This window comes from Lagopus leucura, unplaced genomic scaffold (genome assembly GCF_019238085.1).
Source record: "Lagopus leucura isolate 7727_CA_CO unplaced genomic scaffold, USGS_WTPT01 Super-Scaffold_100001, whole genome shotgun sequence".
NCBI lineage: Eukaryota > Metazoa > Chordata > Aves > Galliformes > Phasianidae > Lagopus > Lagopus leucura.
Genome location: NW_024962262.1, coordinates 18,526,954 through 18,550,180, shown reverse-complemented (window position 1 = coordinate 18,550,180; position 23,227 = coordinate 18,526,954). Strand labels below are relative to the sequence as shown.

Below are 23,227 nucleotides of genomic sequence, written 5' to 3'. Positions count from 1 at the left end.
GTTTTAAAGTAATCATTAATATAATTGCAATGGGCAATTGCTTTCTTTTTGAAATGTGCTTATGTTCAAGTATGAATAAATTTGAAATGATCTTTTGTAGGACATTGATTGATTTGTACTGCTTAACAAAATGCATTATTGGTAGACATATTAACTGTTATTACTTAGATCTACCAAATGTTTTCTCAATCCCATCTAATGGGAAGAGCTAGAACAGTAGACCTATAGGTCAAGTTTTCTTGCATTTGTTTGTGGATTTTCTGTTTTGAGTGAACAACCAGATACTCCCATTGAAGAACGCAAGTGTTTACTTCCCCTAGTTGTGCACAGAAACAAAAGAAGATTATTAGGCATAATTTTTCTAGTGTGCCACCTTCTGCACATCTCCTGAAGCTTACTTCAGAGATCAAGCTACAGAAAATACATTTGGATATGTTACTTTTTTTCACACCTTAGAATGGTATCTTAGACATTTGATTTTTATCATCAAGATTCTCTAATCTACGTCAAGCTCCCTTAAATCTTTTATTTTGTCTGGGGAGCAGGCTGAAAACTCTCATTTGTTTCTTTAAGAACCGCTGTTGACACAAAGATAAATTGTTGCACTTCGTTTTTCGTTTTTCTTTTCGAGCAAGGAGAATTATAAATGAAATAGAATACTTCCAATTTTATCTTTTATGTGAGCAGAGTCTTGTAGTCATATTTCTGAAAATTCAGATATGACATGTTAATTTATTCAAGGGAGAGACTAAACCACGTGCTTCTCAAGGAGCAGTCTAAATAGTGAATGAACTGATAATCACTACTTGTGTGATAATAAATTTTTTATAATGCAAACCCTGTTTTATCCTCCTGACCTTGAATTCAAAGTAAAGATTTGTTACTCTGAAAGAAACAGCTTGACACCTACTAAGATTCTGGCATGTTATGATTGTTAGAGTATTGTGGGTTTTATTTCAACTTGAGTTAATTAACTTTTGTTGTTGGCTTAACGACATTGAGGGCACGACTCTAAGCAGTTCAGGTTCTTCTTTATTTTTCTTTTTTTGTGTGTGTGTGGTGACTGTATGGGTCGCTTTTTTGATTTCTACAATTACCCTCTTCTTTTTAAGTTGTTTTGCACTTTTATGTTTTCTGTTCATTCAGCAGTAAGTGTAAAATAAATCCTTTACTACCCTTATCTTCTCTTCCAGACTGTAGGTTTTCTTTAGATAAACTATTTTTCTGTGTGTTCTTTCACGTGTTTCAGAGTGCTGTTTCAGAACATAGATATTATCACATATTGCTGTGGAAGTTTTTGGAGGGTTTTTTTGTTATTATTATTTTATTTTTTACTTGCACACTTTCATGAACTATTTCATGAAAACTCTGTTAAATCTGCTCATTTATTAAGTCCTTTAACTTAGCTTTACAGTGTTATCTTAACCTGATTTTGAATGCTGTATTTCAGTTATCAAGTGTTTCATAAAGTAGGGTTGTGCTTGCCAAAATTTAAATAGTTAATTGCATATAGTTTTACTGTAGTTCATATTTTGTACTGGGTTTGCTCAGCGTGACTAATTTTCTTGGAGGTTTCATTAATTCTGATTACTGGATAATTTATTCTGTAAAACTCGAAAATGGTGAAGTCTGGGTTTTGTGTTTGAAAATAAGTAGTTGTATGAGTAGTCACATAGTATACACTTATGGGACAAAACCTGTCTGAGAGGGATGTTATTTCATCTATTTGGTCACCTATGTGGTTGGCTGTTTTCTGTTGTTATTTTTTTCATTTTTTATTTTTTCCTTTTTGATGCGGTACCCAATGACAGGATAAGTATTTCATTGCTTTAGGACTTAAAACATGTAGTGGCATTGACTTGTTTTTTAGATAGTTCTTTTCTGAGAAGTTCACAGAATTTTTTTTTTTTTCCTAATTTTGGACGTAATCAAGTAGACAGTTTAATTAGACTGCTGTTTAGCAATATCAATCTTGAGTTTTCAGTTAAATTGATTCAGTAGTTACTAGTTAGCTTTATTAATCCTGACCTGGGGAGCGGTAATGGGATTAGCTGAAGAGCATCTACACCAATGCACACAGCATGGGCAACAAATGGGAAGAGTTGGAAGCCATTGGGCAGCAGGCTAACTGTGACTTAGATGCCATTGGAAACATGGTGGGAATGCTCCCATGACTGGAGTGCTGCAATGACTGACCACAAACTCTTCAAGAAGAATAGGCAAAGAAGAAGGGCTGGCAGTTTGGCTCTCTACATTAGGGAGTGCTTTGATGCTATTGAGCTTGAGGCTGGGGATGATAAGGTTGAATCCCTATGGGTAAAGATCAGGAGAAGGGCTGACAAGGCGGATTTCCTGGTGGGCATCTGCTACAGACCACTGAACCAGGATGAAGAGACAGATGATGAGTTCTACAAGCAGCTGGCGGAAGCTGCATGATCACCAGCCCTTGTCCTCATGGGGTTCTTCAACTTCCCGACATATGCTGGGAATACAACACAGTGCAGAAGAAGCAGTCTAGGAGGGTTTCTGGAATGGATTATGGAGGATAACTTTCTGATGTAGCTGGTGAGAGAGCCTATGAGAGGAGCTGCCTCGCTAGACCTGCTGTTCACAAACAGAGAAAGTCTGGTGGGAGATATGGAGGTCGGCAGCTGTCTTGGACAGAGTGACCATGAAATGGTAAAGTTCTCGATTCTTGGTGGAGCCAGGAGGGAGAACAGCAAAAATGCTACCTTGGACTTCTGGAGGGCGGACTTTGAATTATCTGAAGACTAGTAGGGGGAATCCCCTGGGTTTCAGTCTTAGAGAGTAAAGGGGTCCAAGATGGCTGGTCGCTCTTCGAGAAGGAAGTCTTTAGGGCGCAAGAGCTGGCTGTGGCCCTGAGCCGTAAAATGAGCCAGAGGGGAAGAAGACCGGTGTGGATGAATAGGGAGCTATTCTTGAAGGTCCAGGAGAAAAAGAGAATCTACTTCCTGTGGAAGAAGGGATGGGCGACTCAAAAAGAGTAGATAGAATTTGTTAAGATGTGCGGAGAGAAAATCAGAAAGGCAAAAGCCCAGATTGATCTCAACCTGGCTGCTGGGGTAAAATGTAACTCTTTTACAAATACATCAACAGTAAGAGGAGGGCTAAGGAGAATCTCCATTCTTTACTGGATGAGGTTGGGAATGTGACACTGAGGATAAGGAAAAGGCAGAGGTTCTGAATGCCTTCTTTACATCTGTCTTTAAAGGTCACATCAGTTATCCTCAGGGTAACTGCTCTCTCTGACCTGGTAGTCTGAGCTGGGACGCAGACTGAACCCCCCACAGTTCAGGAGGACACAGTCAGAGACTTACTACCCCAGCTGGACTGAGCTGGACTGCCCATGGGGCTAGAGGAGATTCACCTGAGAGTGATGAGGGAAGTGGCAGTGGTGATAGCCAAACTGCTTGCCATTGTCTATCAGCGCTCCTTGTTGACTGGTGAGGTCCCAGAAGACTGGAGGCTTGCCAATGTGACTCCCATCTACAAGAAAGGTCGTAAGGAGGATCCAGAGAACTACAGGCCTGTTAGCCTGACCTCGGTGCCAGGGAAGGTTATGGAGCAGATGGTCTTGAGTGAGATCGCATGGCATGTGCGGGACAACTGGAGGATCAGGCCTAGCCAGCATGGGTTCACAAAGGGCAGGTCCTGCTTGAGCAACCTGATCTCCTTCTATGATCTAGTGAACCCCTCTGGTATACGAGGGAAAGGCTGTTTATACAGTCTACCTAGACTTCAGCAATCAAACCCTTTGACACTGCCTCCCACAGTATTCTCCTGCAGAACCTGGCAGCCTGTGGCTTGGACAGGTACACTCTTGGCTGGATAAGGAACTGGTTGGAAGGCTAGGCACAGGGAGTGTAGTGAATGGAGCTAAATCCAGCTGGAGACCTGTCATGAGTGGTGTTCCCCAGGAGTCATTGCTGGGGCCTGTCCTCTTCAATATCTTTATTGATGACCTGAATGAGGGCATTCAGTGCACCTTCAGTAAGTTTGCAGATGACAACAAGTTGTCTGGAAGCATTGATCTGCCTGGGGGTAGGAAGGCTCCACAGAGGGACCTGGATAGGCTGGATCGCTGGGCTGAGGCCAATGGGCTGAAGTTCAAGAATACCAAGTGCCAGGTCCTGCACTTTGGCCACAACAACCCCAGGTGATGCTACAGACTTGGGGCAGATTGGCTGGAAGACTGTGTAGAGGAAAAGGACCTGGGGGTATTGATTGATGCTCAGCTGAACATGAGCCAGCAGTGTGCCCAGGTGGCCAAGAAGGCCAATGGCATCCTGGCCTGCATCAGGAACAGCGTTGCAAGCAGGAACAGGGCAGTGATTGTCCCCCTGTACTCAGCTCTGGTGAGGCCGCACCTCGAGCACTGTGTCCACTTTTGGGTCCCTCACTGCAAGAAAGACATTGAGGACCTGGAACGTGTTCAAAGAAGCACAACAAAGCTGGTGAGGGGTCTGGAGCACAGGCCTTATGAAGGAGCTGGGATTATTCAGCCTGGAGAAGAGGAGGCTCAGGGGAGACCTTATTGCTCTCTATAACTACCTGAAGGGAAGGTTGTAGTGAGCTGGGGGTCGGCCTCTTCTCTTGTGTAACTGGTGATAGAACTAGAGGAAATGTCTTTAGGTTGCGCCAGAGTAGATTCAGGCTGGACGTTAGGAAATGCTGCTTTTCTGAAAGAGTGCTCAGGTACTGAAATGGGCTGCCCAGAGAGATGGTGGAGTTACTGACGCTGGAGGTGTTCAAGGAATGTTTGGATTTTGTGTTGAGGGACGTTGAGGGACATGGTTTAGTGCAAACGATTGGTGATAGGTGGATGGTTGGACTGGATGATCTTGTAGGTCTTTTCCACGCTTGGTGATTCTGTGATTCTGTGACTGATAATTTAACTGCACTGATCTGCCTAGTGGACTTTCATTGACAGACCACCATTCAGGTCTTGCTGCTGAGTATAGGTGTGTGTTTGGCTTTCTTCTGTAACAAAATCCAGTGTGTGTGCCATTAACAGGGATACTTTGCAGTTCAGAAATCCTTCTCCAGAGGCTTTTAATTTTATGTAGTTTTATATCTCCCTACAAGATTTTATTATATCCAAAGGTTACCATATAAACTGTGTTTGTTTTAATCTTTTGCACAAGGGATGATAATGATGCTGAACAAATGAGCTACTTAGCTAAAAATTATTAGGCATAAAAAGAAACTGAGTTCTTGAAGTGTACCGCTTAATTATCTTCCCACCGCATAAGCAGTGGAGGTTTTTTTGGTCATCACAGTCAGTAAGGGACTCAAACTATAGGCAAGGTTTTGAATATAATGAGAACAGGATAATTAAACTCAGATATCTTTAAAATATTTTCAGTATACTTGTAAAATGTAAATATCACCAAAAAGAAATTAGAGATGTATGGGTGTCAAACAATACTTTAGAATTTTTAGAAGGAAGTAGAATATATACTAAGTGGTGATTTATACCATTTTAAGAAGTTTTCATTAAATAAGAAGTGAGGCTAATGGAGTTAATTATTGAATTTTCGAAGTCGTTGTTACACATAAAGCTCTTTCTGGATTTCATTTTTGTTTGTTTGTTTGGCAATTAATTAAAAAAAACATTATTTACTTGACTCTGCTTTTTGTGCTGAAACGTGTTGCATATCTTTCTTTTTTTTTTTTTTTCTTCAAAAGGACTGTAAAAATGAATGAAGCATGTTTTTAAAGATTTTCCTGCATTGTTAGAGCAGTGTAAGTTTGTGTGACATAGAAGGGGAAGTTTTTCTGTAGAAAGAGTGCCATACTGTAACCTTGCGCACAATTTTGTCTGAAATGCCTAATACATGACACATTATGTTTGTTACTTCATATAAGAGTTGTTTTTCTTTTGCTTCTCGTCATCTTTACTTTTTTTGATGATACTAGAATTTTACGTCAGCCAGATTTAAAATAATTCCTCTTTTTTTCTTATTGAAGACAGTTTGGTATATGGTTTGTCTATATGTGTTGCTAATTATTTGTCTTTGTCCCCTTAAATTTCTGGACAAGTAACAAGAATTGTCTATGTATTGTTTTCTCCATTCATGCTTAAAGCAGCTTATTTCCTTTTGAATTTCATTCTTCAAAACTTATCCTGTTCCATTTTCTTTAGAATGCATCTCGCCCTACTGCATGAATAAATGCAGTAACTCATCCTAATGTAAGTTTAGTTAGCTTCTCATCTCTATCCCGATTACAGCATGATGGTTAATCTTTTCCTTCTATTCCACTGTTGGTGATGAGATTATTGCTGGATTCGATCTTTCTCTGTTGTGTAAATTTTTTTTTTCTAAATCTTTTTTTTTTTTTTTTTTGTATTTTTTGTTTTCTTCTCACATTTGCTCATTAGAGAGTGAAAATTCCTTATTTTAAATGTGTGAAATTCTTAATTGTGTGAAAGACTGCTCTCTTTCAAAACTGCTTTGTACAAAGAACTGGTTCTGTTGGAATATGAAAAACTCCACCACTTCTTCCAAAGACCAAAGCCTACTAGCCTTGACTGTATTTATTAGCCTTGTTGCTGCATCCTTTTACCAAACCAGACAGCTCCCCTTCCTCTTTTTTATTTCTTATAGTTCCATGAAATAGCTCCTTATAATTCCACAAAATGCAGTTATCTTCCAGAATTTTAAAAGTTTCTTGTGCTTACCTTACTAATTACCTGCAGGTAATTATATTTTCTTTCTCTTCTAGTTATTCTATAGTCATCTTGAATTTCAGCGTCCTTTTTAGTTCAGTGTTTTTGTCTGGATAACACATCATACCTGTGGTGAACATACAACGTGCCCAATTACAACTAAGACAGAAATAAGCATATGTAGCTGTTTTAATTGTGTGGGTGATTATGTTTCCTGGTGTAAGTCTAAGGTTACTGTGTTGCTTCCAAGGTGCAACAGGGGCTTTCCATGGCACTATGTGGGCCAATCTGACGTGGCTTCAGTTCCACTTGGAGTATGGTTTTCAGCTTGTTCAGCGTGGAGAAGGCTCCAGGGAGACCTTCCTGTGTCCTTCCAGTACTTGAAGAGAGCTTATAAGCAGAAAGGGAAGTGGCTTTTTTCCAAAGTCTAATAGTAATAGGACAAGAGAAATGGCTTTAAAGTAAAAGAGGGAATTTAGGTTAGACATTAGGAAGAAATTTTTTACTCAGGGGGAGGTGAGGCAAGGGATCAGGCTGCCTTCTCCCTGGAGGTGTTCAAGGCCAGGTTGGGGGAGGCCCTGGGCAGCCTGAGCTGCTGGATGGAGCTTAGAGACAAGTGAGGCCTCATCCACCTTTACCCATTCTATGTACAGATTTCCTTGCACTCCAGGCAGTTACACTGTTTCAGCATAAGCCCATTTTTGTTTCATCTAGGGACAACTTGCTTTTCTAATCTCTTGTTTAGGCCTTCTAAAGCTTCCATTTGGATACCAATTGGAGATGCCATTAAGTTCAGAAAAAACACTTCACTTAGGTATCCTCGAGGGAAATTTGAAAGGAGAAACAATACCATGGGTAATCTTTCATGTAAAGAACAGGTAAAATAAAAGGATTTGGAGCATGAGGGTGCTATTAAACTTCACAAGAAAACAATTTTGGGATGAAAAAATAAAGGAAAAATATAGGTATGATAGGTATGTTGAGGCAAGCAAAACCAAAAAGTTTTTAGATGAACTGAATTATTGGGAAACATGAATTATAAAGGAGTTATTTATCACAAACTTTTATGAACCTTCTTAGTAACATATATTATTTTGTAAGTAAGCAGGAAGCCCAAGTTAAATGCAATTCTAAGTCACTGTTAACAGTTCTATAGGACCTTTTGGAAATAAGAAGAAAAAAAAGTAATGAAGATCACTTAAACACAGCATAATTAAGAATATGACCTAACAGTACAACAGCATTAATTTTGGGCAAGCAAATTTAGAGACTTTTGAGAAATAGTGTGAGAAAAGAAATAATAGGTGCTTATTTAAGGGGCTGCTGGAGAGTTGAAAAATAAACCATTGTTCATTATAATTGTTTTTAATAAAGCTATAATGGGAATGTGAGAGTCAGCAGTTGTTGAATGGTTTTTGAATTTAAAGTATTCAGGCAATAAAGATTATCTTCTGTTATTATTCATTTGTATTAATTAGATCTGAGTCTGAGGTGTTTATTTTTTCCTGTGATATTAAAATTGCGAGGGTCATGAAGCAGCTGATAAGAGCTTCTCATTGCTTCCTTGTCTGAAGTAAATTTTCTGAATTTTTTCCAAAGTTAAAGGAGGAATGCAAAAGAAAGGTTTGCAGTGAATTGAAGCTTCTAGATTTCAGGCTTGCATTGAATAAATAGAAAGAAAATAACTCCTCTCATTGCAGGATCTAATTGAAAGAGAAAGGTGACTTTAATTTATAGAATCCTGATATAAAATGACTTTTTTACCTGCTCAGTCTCTTAGAGATTGAATTCACTTATATTTTATACCTCATTTCTTCTGAGTATTACCACATGTGTGTCCAAGCAGTCTGGCTAGGATTCTAATGTGCAGCATTGCTGTTAAGGGACTTTCTCAACACCGAGGGTTGTTCTTGACTGATGGGAACAAGTTAGATTAGGGCAGCTCTTTTATATGCTGAGAAGCCATCAGTTGCCATGAGGTTGTCTTTATCTCAGAATCTCCTAACTTCAGCTTCTGTAAGTGTTAGCACAGGTCATGACCACTTTAGTGGCTTCTATAAATCTGCTCAGGAAGAAATGTGCACTTAAAAAGAACTAATTCACTGACAGTTCTCTCTTTCACTGTGGAGTAAACATCATCTTTGGAAGAATGATGGAATGGTAAATATAAAGCTAAGTATTGTGGATATGCTGACATAATTTACATTTCAAACATTAATTTTTGGGGGGAGAGAGTGAGTATGCAGTATGCTTTCTTTGTGTTGGAATCCATTCAGATTACTTTTCTTAGATATAAAAAACTCCATTTATTTATTTATTTACTTATTACTTATTTACTTATTTTCTGTCATCACTGTTATTCTCATTTTGCAGCAAAGCTGTGTTCCCAGTGGTCAAACTAACTTTGAGCTTCATATTCAGGCACACTGCTTCATATTCTCAATTACAATAACTATCCGCTTTTATGTTGCCCTGTTGTTACTGACCCTTGAATAATTTCTTTTTTGCTGAGTTCCACTTTACTAATGAGCTTTCTGGAAGTTTAGGTTGCTTAATGACAGTGAAAGATATTTTAGGAACACCAGAGACTCAGGATTAACACGGCAGCGAATGCAAAGTCTGTAGTTATGGATATAGTTGTATTAAAGAATGATGTATTATGTCGGATGAGAAGTGAGATACAAATTGGATCTGTCATCATATCAGTCAGTAAACATACAGGAAACTGAAACATAGAAGCAGGGTGTTGGCCTGTACAATTGTGAACTTCTCTATTCACCACCGCTGAAACCTCAGCTACAATATTATATCTGGTTTGGAGGTTTGTTGTACATTAGTTATAGATGTGCAGACAAAAGCAGGGACTCCAGGGATGGCTAATGACTACAGTTTAGAAACAAGGGATATGAAGAAATATTGCTTGTAAGTTGTTAAAGCCAAGGCAGAATCTTTGCTTAAAATATGTGTAGGAAAACTGGAAGAAGGAAGGGAATAATATATTCTGAATAATGTTGGTTCTTACAGGAGTATGTAATGGTTTATGTTTTTCAGGAAAGCGATGCAGGTTAGATGATGGGAAGATTTTTCTAACAGTGGGAATAATAAAACAGTAGAATTGATTTATTCTAGGGAGATTAGGTAGTCCTTATATAATCAGCTATTTCTTTGAGCAGGCAAGGCTAATGCACTATTTGCTAGCAAAGCTGATTGTTTCATAGAAAGGCAGAATGCTGTGAGTGGTCTCTGAAGGTTGTTTTCCTGCTTGTTCTGTACATACACTGACCAAAATGTCCATAGCACTTCTGTGGATAGAATCTAGCATTTAAACATTGCTATTAGTGTGATATCTTGCTTTTAAGGATGCCTTCCTAATGAAAATTAACACTTGAATCTATCACATCACAAATCTGTTATAGCCTAGCTAATAGCACGATTATCTGATCTCTCCTTTTACTAAGCAAGCCATCTGAAACAGCTCAAATGTGTGAGGTGGTTGGCTTTGTTTGTTTGTTTGTTTGTTTAAGAGGATGAATGCCAAGGAGTTGGTAACAAATATTTACCAAATTCATCTCCTTTGCAGTTTTATGCTGAAAATTCTTAAGGCAAATGTTGGAAGGATTTGCTTTTTTTCTCAATAAATTTTTATTTGAGAGAAAGCTAAATAATGGTTTATTAAAATAGCTTATTGCTGGTGATGATGCAGGAAATCCATATAGATTTTATAGTTTTCTGTGAGGTCATGAATTCCTTTATTCCTTTTATTGATCTGTGTGTTGTTTTGAATATGAAGTCCTTCGTGTCCTTGGCCGTCTTTTTTTTTTTTTTTTCTATTGAAATCATTCAGGCAATAATGGTAACCAAAACCATTCCAGCTCAGTTCTCATTAGTTTTTATATTGGTTTTAAATATTATTCAGTGTTCTACATCGCTGTATTTCCTGGGCTTGACATCTGAGGGCACTTTTGGAACTCTGGATGAGTACAGCAATGTTTGCTTCCATGTCAGGTGGCTCCAGATCTTTGCTCTCACCCTACCCAAGTTGTTTTGGCACATAGTTTATGTAAACGAGTACCAAAGTACTCAGAACATAAGTGAATCTCCAAAGAAATTACATGTCTTTATTACAGGGTAAGCTTTCTTTTTGCTTTAGCTGAGAAAGTTCTGTCCCCTGTCAACTCTCCATCAGCACACATCCGCTTTTCCCCACACTACTGCCAATGCAATAATGCTCAGGCTTGAGGCCAATTTATGTTAACAACTTGTTGCACAAGAAACTGTTCCAAGTAGTAGTTCTGATCTGGTTATGCAGAGTAAAGGGAACTGAAGCCAGATGAAGACACGTGAACTCTTCAATGCCTCTAATCCTTACTGACAGAAATTAGTCCTGGATGTATTGGATTTATTAATATGATTTTAAATTCATAAGTACAATTCTATTTCAAAAACCATATTTTTTTACATTCTTTATTAACACTGTTGATATAAAAACTTCCTAATACTTGATAGGATGCTTTTAGTGACACTCGACCTTGGCTGCAGGCAACTACATTAGCAGTCAAATGTATGAGGACAGTGTTTGAAGCACTATGTGTGATAGCTTCTACTTTATTTCTGATCTTAAAACTTGAGATTTTTTAAATGTTTTCACATATAGTTTGGGAATGAGAAAAAGAAATAGTTTTTTGCCTGATCACTTTTACTTATTCAAAGATAAAATGGGTGAATTTTGAAATATTCTTTCAGAAATAATTAATGTCTAGTCCTTGTGAGTTACACTGATAGCTAACCTGAATAGAAGTTGGCAAGCTATTCTCATGTGGCTTCACAGCATGTTCACTGATAGATGTGTTTTTAATCATTTCATACCAAAAAAGAAGATTTCACTAGAGTAAATTGAAGATTAGAGTGAGACCTGATGAAGGCTAGTTTGTCTTAAATAATTCAGCAAACACTTAAAATGATCAATTCTGTATTCAGCTGATGATTTCACCTGTATGTTCACATTGAGGATAATTCAGAACCTATTAATGTTTTCACTGCTGTCTAGAAAATATCTTAGAATGTTTGAAGAGCTGTTCCTAACACTGCTTGATCGCAGCCATTTCAGTTTGGTTGAAATACTACAGTGGCAAAGTCTATCAGCACTGTGAGATATTTTAATTGTGTTAATTTCCATCTGTAGAATTTCTTTTGTAATCCTTACCTTCTTCTGCTTTCTTCATGTGTATGCTGCTTTTTCTTTTCAGTGCTCTCCATCAGCAATTTGAGCCTTCCCAAGAATGTTGTCAAAGATTGACTTAGCACTATACATCACCTGTGACAGTTAAAATATATACATGTCAAATTAAACCACTTAAATAGTTTGACTATAAAGGGAGAACATCCTTAACTCTTACAGTGTTGGTATCTTTTAATAGGCTTTTATAGGTGTCATTCTTCTATTCTGTGCTGTCAAAACTATTTTGAATACCTCTAGTGCAGCTAGCAAAATGTAAAGATAAGTAAAAAATAAATTGTCTTATGAAGTTATGATGTTACCTCAGATGTCTGGAAGTGGTGATTGTTTCATTTGGCAAGGGCATAGGCTCTCACAGTTTTCTTCTTGGCAGATCTCTCTACAACTTGACATCAGTGAGGTTATCTCTCTTGAATAGTCCTCATCTTTTGTCTCTAACTGATCAGTGATTCAATTGCAGATTCCTCTAAGTGTCTCAAGAACTTGTCTTGAATCTGATTTGATTCACACAGTGAAAATTTGTTTCATTTCACACAACATTACTGATAAAAATTGGTGTTGTATTGTTTAGCTTTATCAGATGTATGTTTCCCATTATGACCCAATGTAACTGAAAACTATCACGTGTTGGTAGACTGGATTTTCTTTTACCCATTGCATGGCAAAAGAAAGCAATGACAGTGCCTTCAAGTGGGATACAGATACTATGGAGCAATAGCATGTAATAAAGAAGGAAAATTGGCTTGTCCCTTCTAACAACCAGCACTAGCTCAAGAAAAGTGTGATCTCTATCCAGAGAGGCTCTTTTCTTCTCTACTAACCCTTAAAGGGTGAGGAGGGATCTAGGCTCCACCCCTTACAGTCACTCAGGTGCATTGTTCACACCTGAGCTCCCTTGGTTAGCAATACCTTTTCACCTGGTGCTCAACCATTGGTTCAGGCTGTGACCTAGCAATTCCAGTGCACCAACCAGTTCCAGTTGCAGCAACCTTATGGAATATGCTATGGCAGTTTGACAGTATTCATACTTGGGAGTGGCAGTTTCCTAAGAACAGAATAATTTTTCTGTAAGAGCCCTTAACATTTGTCTGGAATCTTGGATCCAAGGAAGATGATATGAAAAGATGGTGTATTTTACTGTGAAATAATTTCTGAGCTTAGATGTTTTGACTTGACTATGAAATATAGACTGCATTTGAAATTGGAAAAAGAATAAAATCCTGAAAGATTGTAAGATTAATAGAAAAATGTTTTATACTTTAAAGAATATGGCATTAAACCACTAAATTTGGTGTGGATTATACTGTGTTTTTATCTCTCTGTTTATTTTCATGCCATCAGTAATCATGAAAGAATCAAAAAGAGTTATTCCCAAAGTAGACTTTCTACACTTGTTTCTTGAATGATACTGCTTTAAGACTGCCATTATACAGGAAAAGATAAACTTCTTTTTGACTTTGTTTTCACTCTCTTAGCTATTAGGAATAGATTGCACGCCTTCAACTCAACTTGAAACCATGTCATCCAGGTGGCTAATGCCACCTGTATTGGTTGCAGCATTGCTTACTGCCTTCCAAAACATCCTTCCTGGCTTTGTGCAAAATCTCTTCCCATGCTAACGGTTTTTGATACCTGATATCTACAGGTTTTACTATAGAGTTGCCATTTTTTCAGTGCTGAAAAGTTTTAAAGCATCTAAACTTTGGTGTCTAAGAAGAACGGATACTTGTATTGGGCTTCAGGAGAATTTGTATTTGGGTTGGCAGCAGGGCACAATATTCTGCTTCATTAAAAATGCCAACAGTCTTTGTGAAACTGATTTTCATGTTGTGATTTGGACATGTTAAGAAAAGGTATTTTGTTTTGATGTGATCAGTAGAGGATCTTGATGTATAGATGCTGAACAACTTCAAGGTTTTTTGGGAAGTTTTCACCTACATTAAGTGATCTATCCATGTCACTGGCTAACAGGGCAGCTATGCTTAAAGAATCTTGAATCTAGTCAGTATCTTAGATCTTTATAGCTTGAACTGGCTGTGCAGATATTTCATGTATTCCAGCTTCAGACTTTAGAGCTCAATGGAGCTGCATGTCCTTTGGGACTTGCTTTCTCTGTCACCATTTTGTAGACGTAGGGGACTTTTCCTAATATGTGCAAGCTGTCTTTCAGCAGCATCCACATATGTGACATTTCAGGTCAAACTCTTTTTGCCACAGATTACCCATGTTTCCAAATGCACTAAGTAATGATATAGATAAATAATTTTAATTGACTATTGACAAGACTACAGAAGATTTGCAGCAGAATGCTTTTTCTTCCCACTACTGTTTTCATCATAGGCACATAATATCTTCCTGTCTAGGAAATCAACTTGGATGACTCGTTGAATCATTAGAGAAGATCATACTAAATAAGAATGTGCTAGAGATCTATTTTTTTTTGTTGTTGTTGTCACATCAAGGACATCATAATCATCTGCTGTTGTGGGTGTTATCACTGTATATTGCTTAAACCATTACAGTGTCAAATTCTACTTCTAAGTTGGAGTAAGTATGGTGGTTCAACCTCATAGAAAATACTACATCTGCTGTCATGATTTTCAGATATTTCCATTGACACTATGATCACCTGCCCATATCTTCATGGCTTGTATATTGAGACACTAAAAGTAATAGCATTAGGAAGTATGAAGTACTTTTAGAACTAATTTATCAGATTTTTCCATCTGGAAGAGAGATCTATCCTGTTGACTTTTAGAAACTTTTCTTCATTTGATTTGATATTATGTTATTCTAACTGAAATTACTCATGTACTTCTACACTTGACTTCTGGTATAAATATATTTACTTTTGTCATCTGCCTGAAATAGAGGTCTTATAGGAGACCTTTCCTATGTTAAACTGTGACTTGATTTCCTATTAGGAAATCTTCATTCTGGTGATATCTGCTCCATATGTAGCTTTTAATGAAAATAGTTTTCTGATGGCTGTTACGCCTGCTAAAAATAGAATTAATTTCAAAACTTCTCAGTCTTGGATGTTTCCTTTGTAGGGAAATGAGTCCTAATTCAAAAAAATGAGTCCTAACTCAACTCTGAGAAGGAAAAGCTGTGTCTCCATTCCATTTTGATTAAGTTGTCAGTAAATCTGTGCATCTGTGTATCTTCCATACCACAAACAAACAAAAAAGCCTTTCCGTGTCCAGACTGAATAACAGTCAACAATAACATTAAAAAAAAAAACCTGTACATAATCTAGTAGTTTAGGATTTCATGTATTGTGAAGGCATTATTGGCTTCAACTTTGCCTTCAGAAAGGAGAATATGACTATCAGGAAGAAAGTCTTCCTGCATTTGTTGTATTGGTGGGAAAGGAAGGATAGGAAAAAAATGAGGGAAGACACGCATGGAAGCACTCAACACTGGTGTTTCTTCCATGCATTCAGAACTGAAGAGCAAGGTGGCAAAACATGATTTCTTCCATGAAAGAGGGAAAAATGGGGTTGGGGATAAAAGGTGGCGATAAAAGGTGTGAGAAGTACACTGGAAGCTAGGGAAATTTAATTTATTGAGTACATTCCATGTTCTTTGATTTAAAGTATTAATAAAATTCACAATCTTGTCTGGATACAGGAAAAAATGTGTATAGGATCTCTAGGGTAGGAATTCAGGAACTGAAGTCATACAGAAAGACTGAAACTTCTGTTGAAAATACTTGACTACTAAAGTGTAGAGGAAGTAATTTTTTTGCATAAGATCTAAAGAAGCTATTCTTTTCCTAGGAGTGTTCTGCCTTACCTAATTTAACTGTGTAAAGTCTAGGACTGTAGTGGGGTATGAATACTGGCATATAATAATACACATTATATTAAGTGTTTCATAGCAGAGATTTTTCAGAACTGTTGTTTTTCTACAAGTTGAGATTAAGCTTTTATTGAAATCAGCTTTTAAATATTTGCACTAGAAAATGTGATTTGCCTTGTTTTGGTACATCCTGAGTTATACAGAATTTGTGAACTACTTTTATTACTTTGCAACTACTGGGTCATAAACTTGGATTAGTTTTATAGGATTTGGTATATGAGTTGACAGATATGATATATGATGACACTTTATCATTTATTGCTTACACATACTAGTTATTGGGAAAGGATGGGGGCAGTTCACATTAACCACAAGATGGGATTTCAGTTGCTTACCCAAGTGTCTCTCATTCATTCGTTCATTTGCTATCAGTTATAGCAGATATATTGCTTCTTCAAGCCTGTCACACCAATAAATCATTTCAGATTGTATGCATTTGTACAGTGTAGCATGAATTTTAAAGGAAATCTCCTATTTTCTTTTCAATCAGATGAGCAACGTGAAGAGACTACGGCCACGGCTCACTGCTATTCTTTTTAAGCTTCAGTTTGAGGAGCAGGTGAACAACATCAAACCTGACATCATGGCTGTCAGTGCTGCTTGCGAAGAGATAAAAAAGAGCAAAAGCTTCAGCAAGCTGCTGGAACTAGTACTGTTAATGGGAAACTACATGAATGCAGGTTCTCGGAATGCACAGACCTTTGGATATAACCTCAGCTCTCTCTGTAAAGTGAGTTTTGAAATGTCCATGTTGAGTATTACATTCATTTCTTTGTTTGTTTTTATTGTACTTCCTAAATACCTTATCTTGATGTTTTCTCTGCAGTTAATTGTTTGTATTTATTTATTTTTTCTTCTTAATTCTAAACATTAGATGGTGATTTGAACAATACAGAGCTTATCTATGTACAGTCGTCTTGTGACTGACTTGCATTTGAACTTTCAGAATATTTCATATTGAGGAAATTATAATAAAAACCAAAACAAACTAAAGCTATGGAAGGACTGTATCAATGTGATCCTGGTTGCACTGTAGATTTACATGTCTGAACACTTCTAAGATTTTAATCTGTAATGAGATAGTTATGATTTCTCTTTCTTATAACATTTTTCCTTATCTGTTTTCCTTTTCTTGTTGCTCAGCTTCATTAGTTTCCAGCTGCTTCTAATTTTCCTTATGTAAAAGTTGAAAGAGTGACAATGTAATGCAAGAAGACATCTATTCTTTCCTGAGTGTTAACTTAAAAACAATTCTAAGCCTAATTGGCTAACCCTATTTAGTGCTATAGTTTTTTCCCCATCACCACCATTAACCATTTCACACAAATTGGCACTTCATTTTGTGGTGTCACAGCTTTGCATGGCTGTCCAGAACATGTCTTGTCTTTCATGTTACTGTTGCCACTGCTGAAACACACCACTCACCCCCTCACTGTCCTAACACCCACTGTTTGGTCTCCAAAAACATTCAGCAAGCACCAATGAATGTCAGTGGGTGCCATTTTTTTCCACATGGAGTTCAGTGGCACACTTTTGCTTTATATGCACTTCTATGTCAGATGCCATTTTGTCCGACCACTCCTCTACTGTCGTCTACTGCCAGTGTATAACAACAAAATGTAATAAGGGAATATTATCAGGAAGGCTTGACCTCTACTGCCATACCACCAACATCCACTTTCGATGATGTGAGACAACATAATAACATAGAAGGTATTCATTATTTTTGCATTTCTGAACAAAAGGACACCCAGTAATCATGGAATCATAGAATGCCTTGGGTTGGAATAGACATCAAGGATCATCTAGTTCCAACCCCAATGCTATGGGCAAGGTTGCCAACCCACGTGATCAGACTGAAAGACGAAAGTGATTTAAGATCACTTATTACTTACACATGCTAGTGATTTAAGAAGCAAAAAAAAAAAATATATATATATTTATATATAAAATATATATAATATATTCTGTATGTGGACCAAGACAATTCCTCTTTACTCATTGCATCTCAATTAAGGCAAAAGGTTGGAACTCACGCTTTAGGTTCTCAGTAATCAACATATTTTCATTCATTTTTTTTCCCCTCCAGCAGTGTAGTGTAACCTCCTATAAAGCTAGATAACCTGTAAGCTTGCAAATCTAACTAACTTGCTTGTCCTGTGCATTTAATACCAGAGCATTGTAGGGTAAGCCATGACCTAAAGTCAGGTCTTCCTATGTAGAGCAGTTCAGGCTCTATTTTTATTTACTACACCTTAAATTATTTATCCAAGATCATTCCGTATTTATTCTGCTTTGCAAAATGCTTGTGATAACTGCCTTCATACTGTTATGGAGACTGAACAGTGTGTGTTAGCACAGTGAGACAGTTGGTATGTTTCAGCAGTGGCAACAACTACATGAAAAAAAATCCACAATCCAGACAGCCATGCACATATTTACAAGCATGACATGCAGGCTTTTGTTCATTGCTGGTGAAAATATATAGTTAATGGTAGTGGGTATGTAAGCAAATAGTGCTTTGTAGCTGAGAATTTAGTCTATCAATTAGGGTTATTGTGCTCTTTGTATCTGTTCTGTTTTCCATTAACATAAATAGGAGGCATTATTTTTGGAGCAACCTATGTAGTTAACTTGTTAGGAATTGGGTTTCTTAGAATCGTGGAATAATTCAGGTTGAAATGGATGTCAGTAGACACCTAATCTTCTGCTCAGGAAAAATACTGATTGCTACTAATAGACTGTTAGTGATTTAAGTATAAAGATACACGCTATTACAGAAAAAGGTAATTCTCTCCTTATAATCAAAATGCCTAGTAGGGTGTAATTTTGATATTACGTCATGTCATATGATTAGAAATGGTGATACTATTTTGCATCTTTCAGGACTTCTTTAATTATACATAATCATATATTACAGTATTTGATATATTTCATTTACTTAAGAAATATACAAATTAAAAATAAAGTTCAAATGGCAAAGTTTTCATACGTATTTGATTTGGCATTGCTTCACACTGATTGTTTGTAAATGCCAGACCATTTGGTTAAAAACTTCTTTTCTTGAGTGAGGTAATGCTGCCTTAATAGTAGTTGGGAAGCATTGGGAAGCCATTTAGTAAGTACGTGATTGCCAAGCCTTCATTGGTTATGAAACTGTGTCTTGAAACACAGAGGTAAAAGTATGTATGTGTAATTTTTTCTGTTTTTCTGAGCAGTGTGTTCTGGCTTAGTTAATGTATAACCCCTTCTGTTCTGAGAATAAGAAACTGATTCAATTGTTACAAAAAATGAGCGTTAAGTTGAAAGATGATCCCACCCAAACCACTATTTCTTGACTGAAAAACTACGAGGCTACCAATTGCAGACTGCTTGGTGTTCTGCTCAGTATTTTTCAGTAAGGTTTCACAGTAAGGTTGCTGTTCTCTTTTTTGACTATGCCTGAGAAACTCAATGAGTTATCCGCTTTGCAAAGATAAACCCATATCTTTACTTCTTCCTGCATCATGAAGAATTGAAATGTAAATAAGTCTGCTACGTATACTGAGAAGAGAGATACGATGTTGGTGTGCCAATAGTAATTTATTAACTACTGATATATTAAACATAAATGTGTTTGTAGCCCCAGTTTATTTTTAAAACTAACTTTTTATGATTACATGTATTTTAAGCAGATTCTCGCAGAAATTGTGTGATGTTCCAACAGTTATTTATTGCTGAGAATCTCAATACAGTAGAATTAGTTTATTTTATTACAGTACATGTAGTAGTGACCCTATTTTCTTTTGTTTGTTTCAATGTATACGAATTTCATGAGTTTATCTTGAAAATTGTCTCACATAAACATACTTGTGTAAAGGAAAAAAAAAATAAAATGGAGGCACATAGCTCATCAGATTTCTTGTTTGTATCATCTTGATCTTAGAAAACAATTGATGACTTTTACCAGGAATGTATGAAATGCTGACTTGATTGTTAAGCGCCATCCAGAATTCTCTGTTTCAGTTTGACACTATGGGGGAAAAAAAAAAAAGTTTATCTGATTTTCCGACTTTTATATCAAGCCAATCAGATGGCTACAACAGAAACGTATAACTGAATGCTTGCTTATTGTTAGTTAGTATTTTTACATACATAGATACAAGTCCTAAACTGATCAGGCTTGAAATCATTTTTGTGTGTGCAAAAGATTCAGACAGAAAATTTTATGCTTAACGATTTTGGAAGTATAACTTTTTGAACGTTCAGGTCTGTGAACTGAACTATGACTTGTGCAAACTGAGATTGTAGCTTACACTTCTTGCGTGTTGAGCCAGAGTTAGCATCACAGGTAAGGAGTCATCCTATGAAGTGTATATTTACATCATTTATTGATAAATTTTGCAGATTGAGCTCTGAATTGTTTGTTTACATCATCATAAATTTGATCATGATTTCACAGACACTGATACATTGCTTAAATAAATAGATTTTAAAAGAAAAACATATACTGTTTCTTAGAAATGAACTCAAATATTTCATAGAAAAAAATATTTAATTCTTATTTTCATCAAGGATGGAAATATGAATCCATTACTTCAGGTTTTCTCCAAGAACTGTTCCAGTTCAACAGTTTGTTCTTATCTTTTTTTCTTATTCACAATTAGCAATATATATTAATTACTAAAATATTCAGAGGCAATCTTATCCTCAGTGTTTTAACACTTTTTTTTTCTTGCCTAGCTGAAAGACACGAAGTCAGCAGATCAAAAAACAACACTGCTCCATTTTCTTGTGGAAGTGTGTGAAGAAAACTATCAAGATGTTCTGAATTTTGTTGAAGATTTTCAGCATTTGGATAAAGCTAGTAAAGGTTTGTATAACTAATTCTGAGTGCATTGCAGTACTTTTTTTTTTCCCCCCTGTGAGATGATGCTTGTTTTATACTAATATTATTTTTAGAATGCATATTACTGGTCTATATCAATGATCAGTAACTTTTGCTCCTGCAAGTGTTCTCAAATATAGTATATAATTCCATCCTTTTTAATTACAGGATTTCCCATAATACTTTTTCTAACATGTCCTTTAGATTCAGTTTCCAGAAGAGATTTCTTCTAGAAGTTCTTTTCTGTTAAAAGATCTTAAATCACTTTCATCTTTCAGTCTGATCACGTGGTTGGCAACCTTGCCCATAGCATTGGGGTTGAAACTAGATGATCCTTGATGTCTATTCCAACCCAAGGCATTCTATGATTCCATGATTACTGGGTGTCCTTTTGTTCAGAAATGCAGAAAGGCTAGGGCCTGTTCATACTTCCTTGGTGGGTGAATGATGTTCCCATCCCTACAATTCCGAGTACGTTTTTATCTGAGACCCATTGTGACACCTCATCTATTCTAGGATCACTCCCTTCACCTTACTTCCACCTTCCAGCTTCACTGGTCCCTGATACTGTTCCAGAGTTCCGTATTCCCAGCTACACCCAATGCCTGTCAAATTTCACCATCCAACCCCCACCCCGCCTTCACTATTGTTTTTCCTATCTACAAAGATAGACCCAGTAGAGTTAATAACTAGTAAATCAAACTTAGGGCCCTTCTGTGGCTTATCTTCTATACTCCAAATTTCCACCCAATTTGGAATTGTCCAATTTACTGCTACTATCCCATAAGCCAACGCTCTTCCTTCTCTTCTAGGGAGAGCTATACATATCCAGCAAGATCTGTTGAGAGCTTGGCCAATTTTCTCAATCATTCTCAAGTAACTATTTTCTTGCCAAGCTGTGACTGCTACTACAATCACACTGGTTGTCAAAGTCTAATACGTGCTTTCGAATCCTGATTTTCAATGGTCCTTCCTCTTCTGCTGTCCACTGTGGTCTGGGTGCTCTCTTCAGGCGGGCATGATGAATCCATGAAGTCCTTCTATTTTAGATGCTGTGTGGGTCGTCAGAAGTACATGGTAGGGTCCTTCCCACTTCGGTTCCAAAGATGAATCTGAGAGCAATTTAACATAAACACAGTTGCCTAGTAATACACCATGCACTGGATCATCCAAGCTTCGTGCCCCAGTACCAAATAATCAATTTTCTTTAACTGCTTAACCAAAAGAGAAACCTCTTTATCCTGCTCCCTTAGCTGCAGTTTAACCAGTGGATCTGCTAGGGTAAACTTCCCAGATTTCCATCCTTCAGCTTTGCAATCAGAGATAGTTCCCTCTCACTCAGCTTGGTAGGATTTCTCCACCAGTGTTCTATTTCCCTTCAGTTTGCACACTGCTTCCTGTTCCAGTGGGGTGGAGTCCTCCCTGGGTTCTTCGAGCCCCCCCTACCTCTCTCTGAGGGAATCTCTGGATCCTATGGCCCTAATCTAGTGCCACAGCAGTAACAACTGCTGTTATTCTCAATTTCCTTACTATCCCTGTTTCTCAGTCAGTTTTTTTGTTGTTGTCTTTGTTGGTTTTTTTTTTTGTTTTTGTTTTTTTTCCCCCATATCGCTCACCTCTCTTCAGTCCTGACAACCCTTTTACACCCTGCTCATCTTTGCCTTCCTCACCCTGTGTCCTTCCCAAACTTTTTCACTTTCTAAACTCTCATCATTACATAAACTACTAACATGATATTTCAGTTTCACCTCCTCCTCTCCAGAGGCTTCTAGTGCTAACACTGAGATTTTGGGTTTCCTAGGTCTCTGCAGATGAAGACTACTCTCGCTTCCAGTGCCCTACTCTCTCCACCTCCCCCTTTGCAAGTAATGCTGTTTACAGCAGCAGTCTCTGTCCCTGGCTCTCTCTCTCACACCAAGTTCTGCTCACAGGGGAACAGTGTGGGGGGGGTTGCTCTCATGCCAGCGCAGATAAACTCACTTTCTTTTTAACCCTTTTTTCCTTTGCAAACTATTCCACTATTCATACCCTCAGTTACATTTCCACATATCCTCAATTATACTTCCGTATACCATTAACAATTGCACTTTCTTATCCCATCAAAACAGCTTGTCCCATTCCCTTCAAAACCCAGAAATCAAACAATACAGTTCTTCAGTTTCCATAAACACCCTCAATACCATATAGCATTCCCCCAACAATCCATATCCTTTGGTTATAAACACCTTGCTACAGAACTAGTACTGATTGACCCATCTCCCTCATGCACCTCGTCACAAGCAGAACACGATATTACATAAACAAGTTTACACTCATTCCCTGAATGGAATGGGAATCTCTCTATGGGTTCATCATCCCCATTCATACAAAAATGTAAAGACAGTCAGACAACGATCGTTGTTATACTCCGCACTCACCCTGCAGCTGTGCCACGTCTCAAGTATTCAATACATTCACTCGCAATCATACATAATACTGGCTTCCCACTTTACCAAATCAGACCTCCAGACTCCTTTTGAGTGTTTTGATAGCAATTACTCAAATACACAGTACCAAACACTTACAACAG

At 37.3% G+C, this 23,227-nt stretch overlaps 1 protein-coding gene across 1 annotated transcript in view; it reads left to right on the top strand.

Moving 5' to 3' along the window:
- Positions 1–23,227, top strand: part of DIAPH3 (diaphanous related formin 3) — a 229,452-nt gene that overhangs the window by 104,709 nt on the left and 101,516 nt on the right. The window contains exons 21-22 of the mRNA XM_042867343.1: positions 16,282–16,521; positions 20,514–20,643. Coding sequence (XP_042723277.1) covers positions 16,282–16,521; positions 20,514–20,643 — 370 coding nt within the window. The remainder of the gene's footprint in view (positions 1–16,281; positions 16,522–20,513; positions 20,644–23,227) is intronic.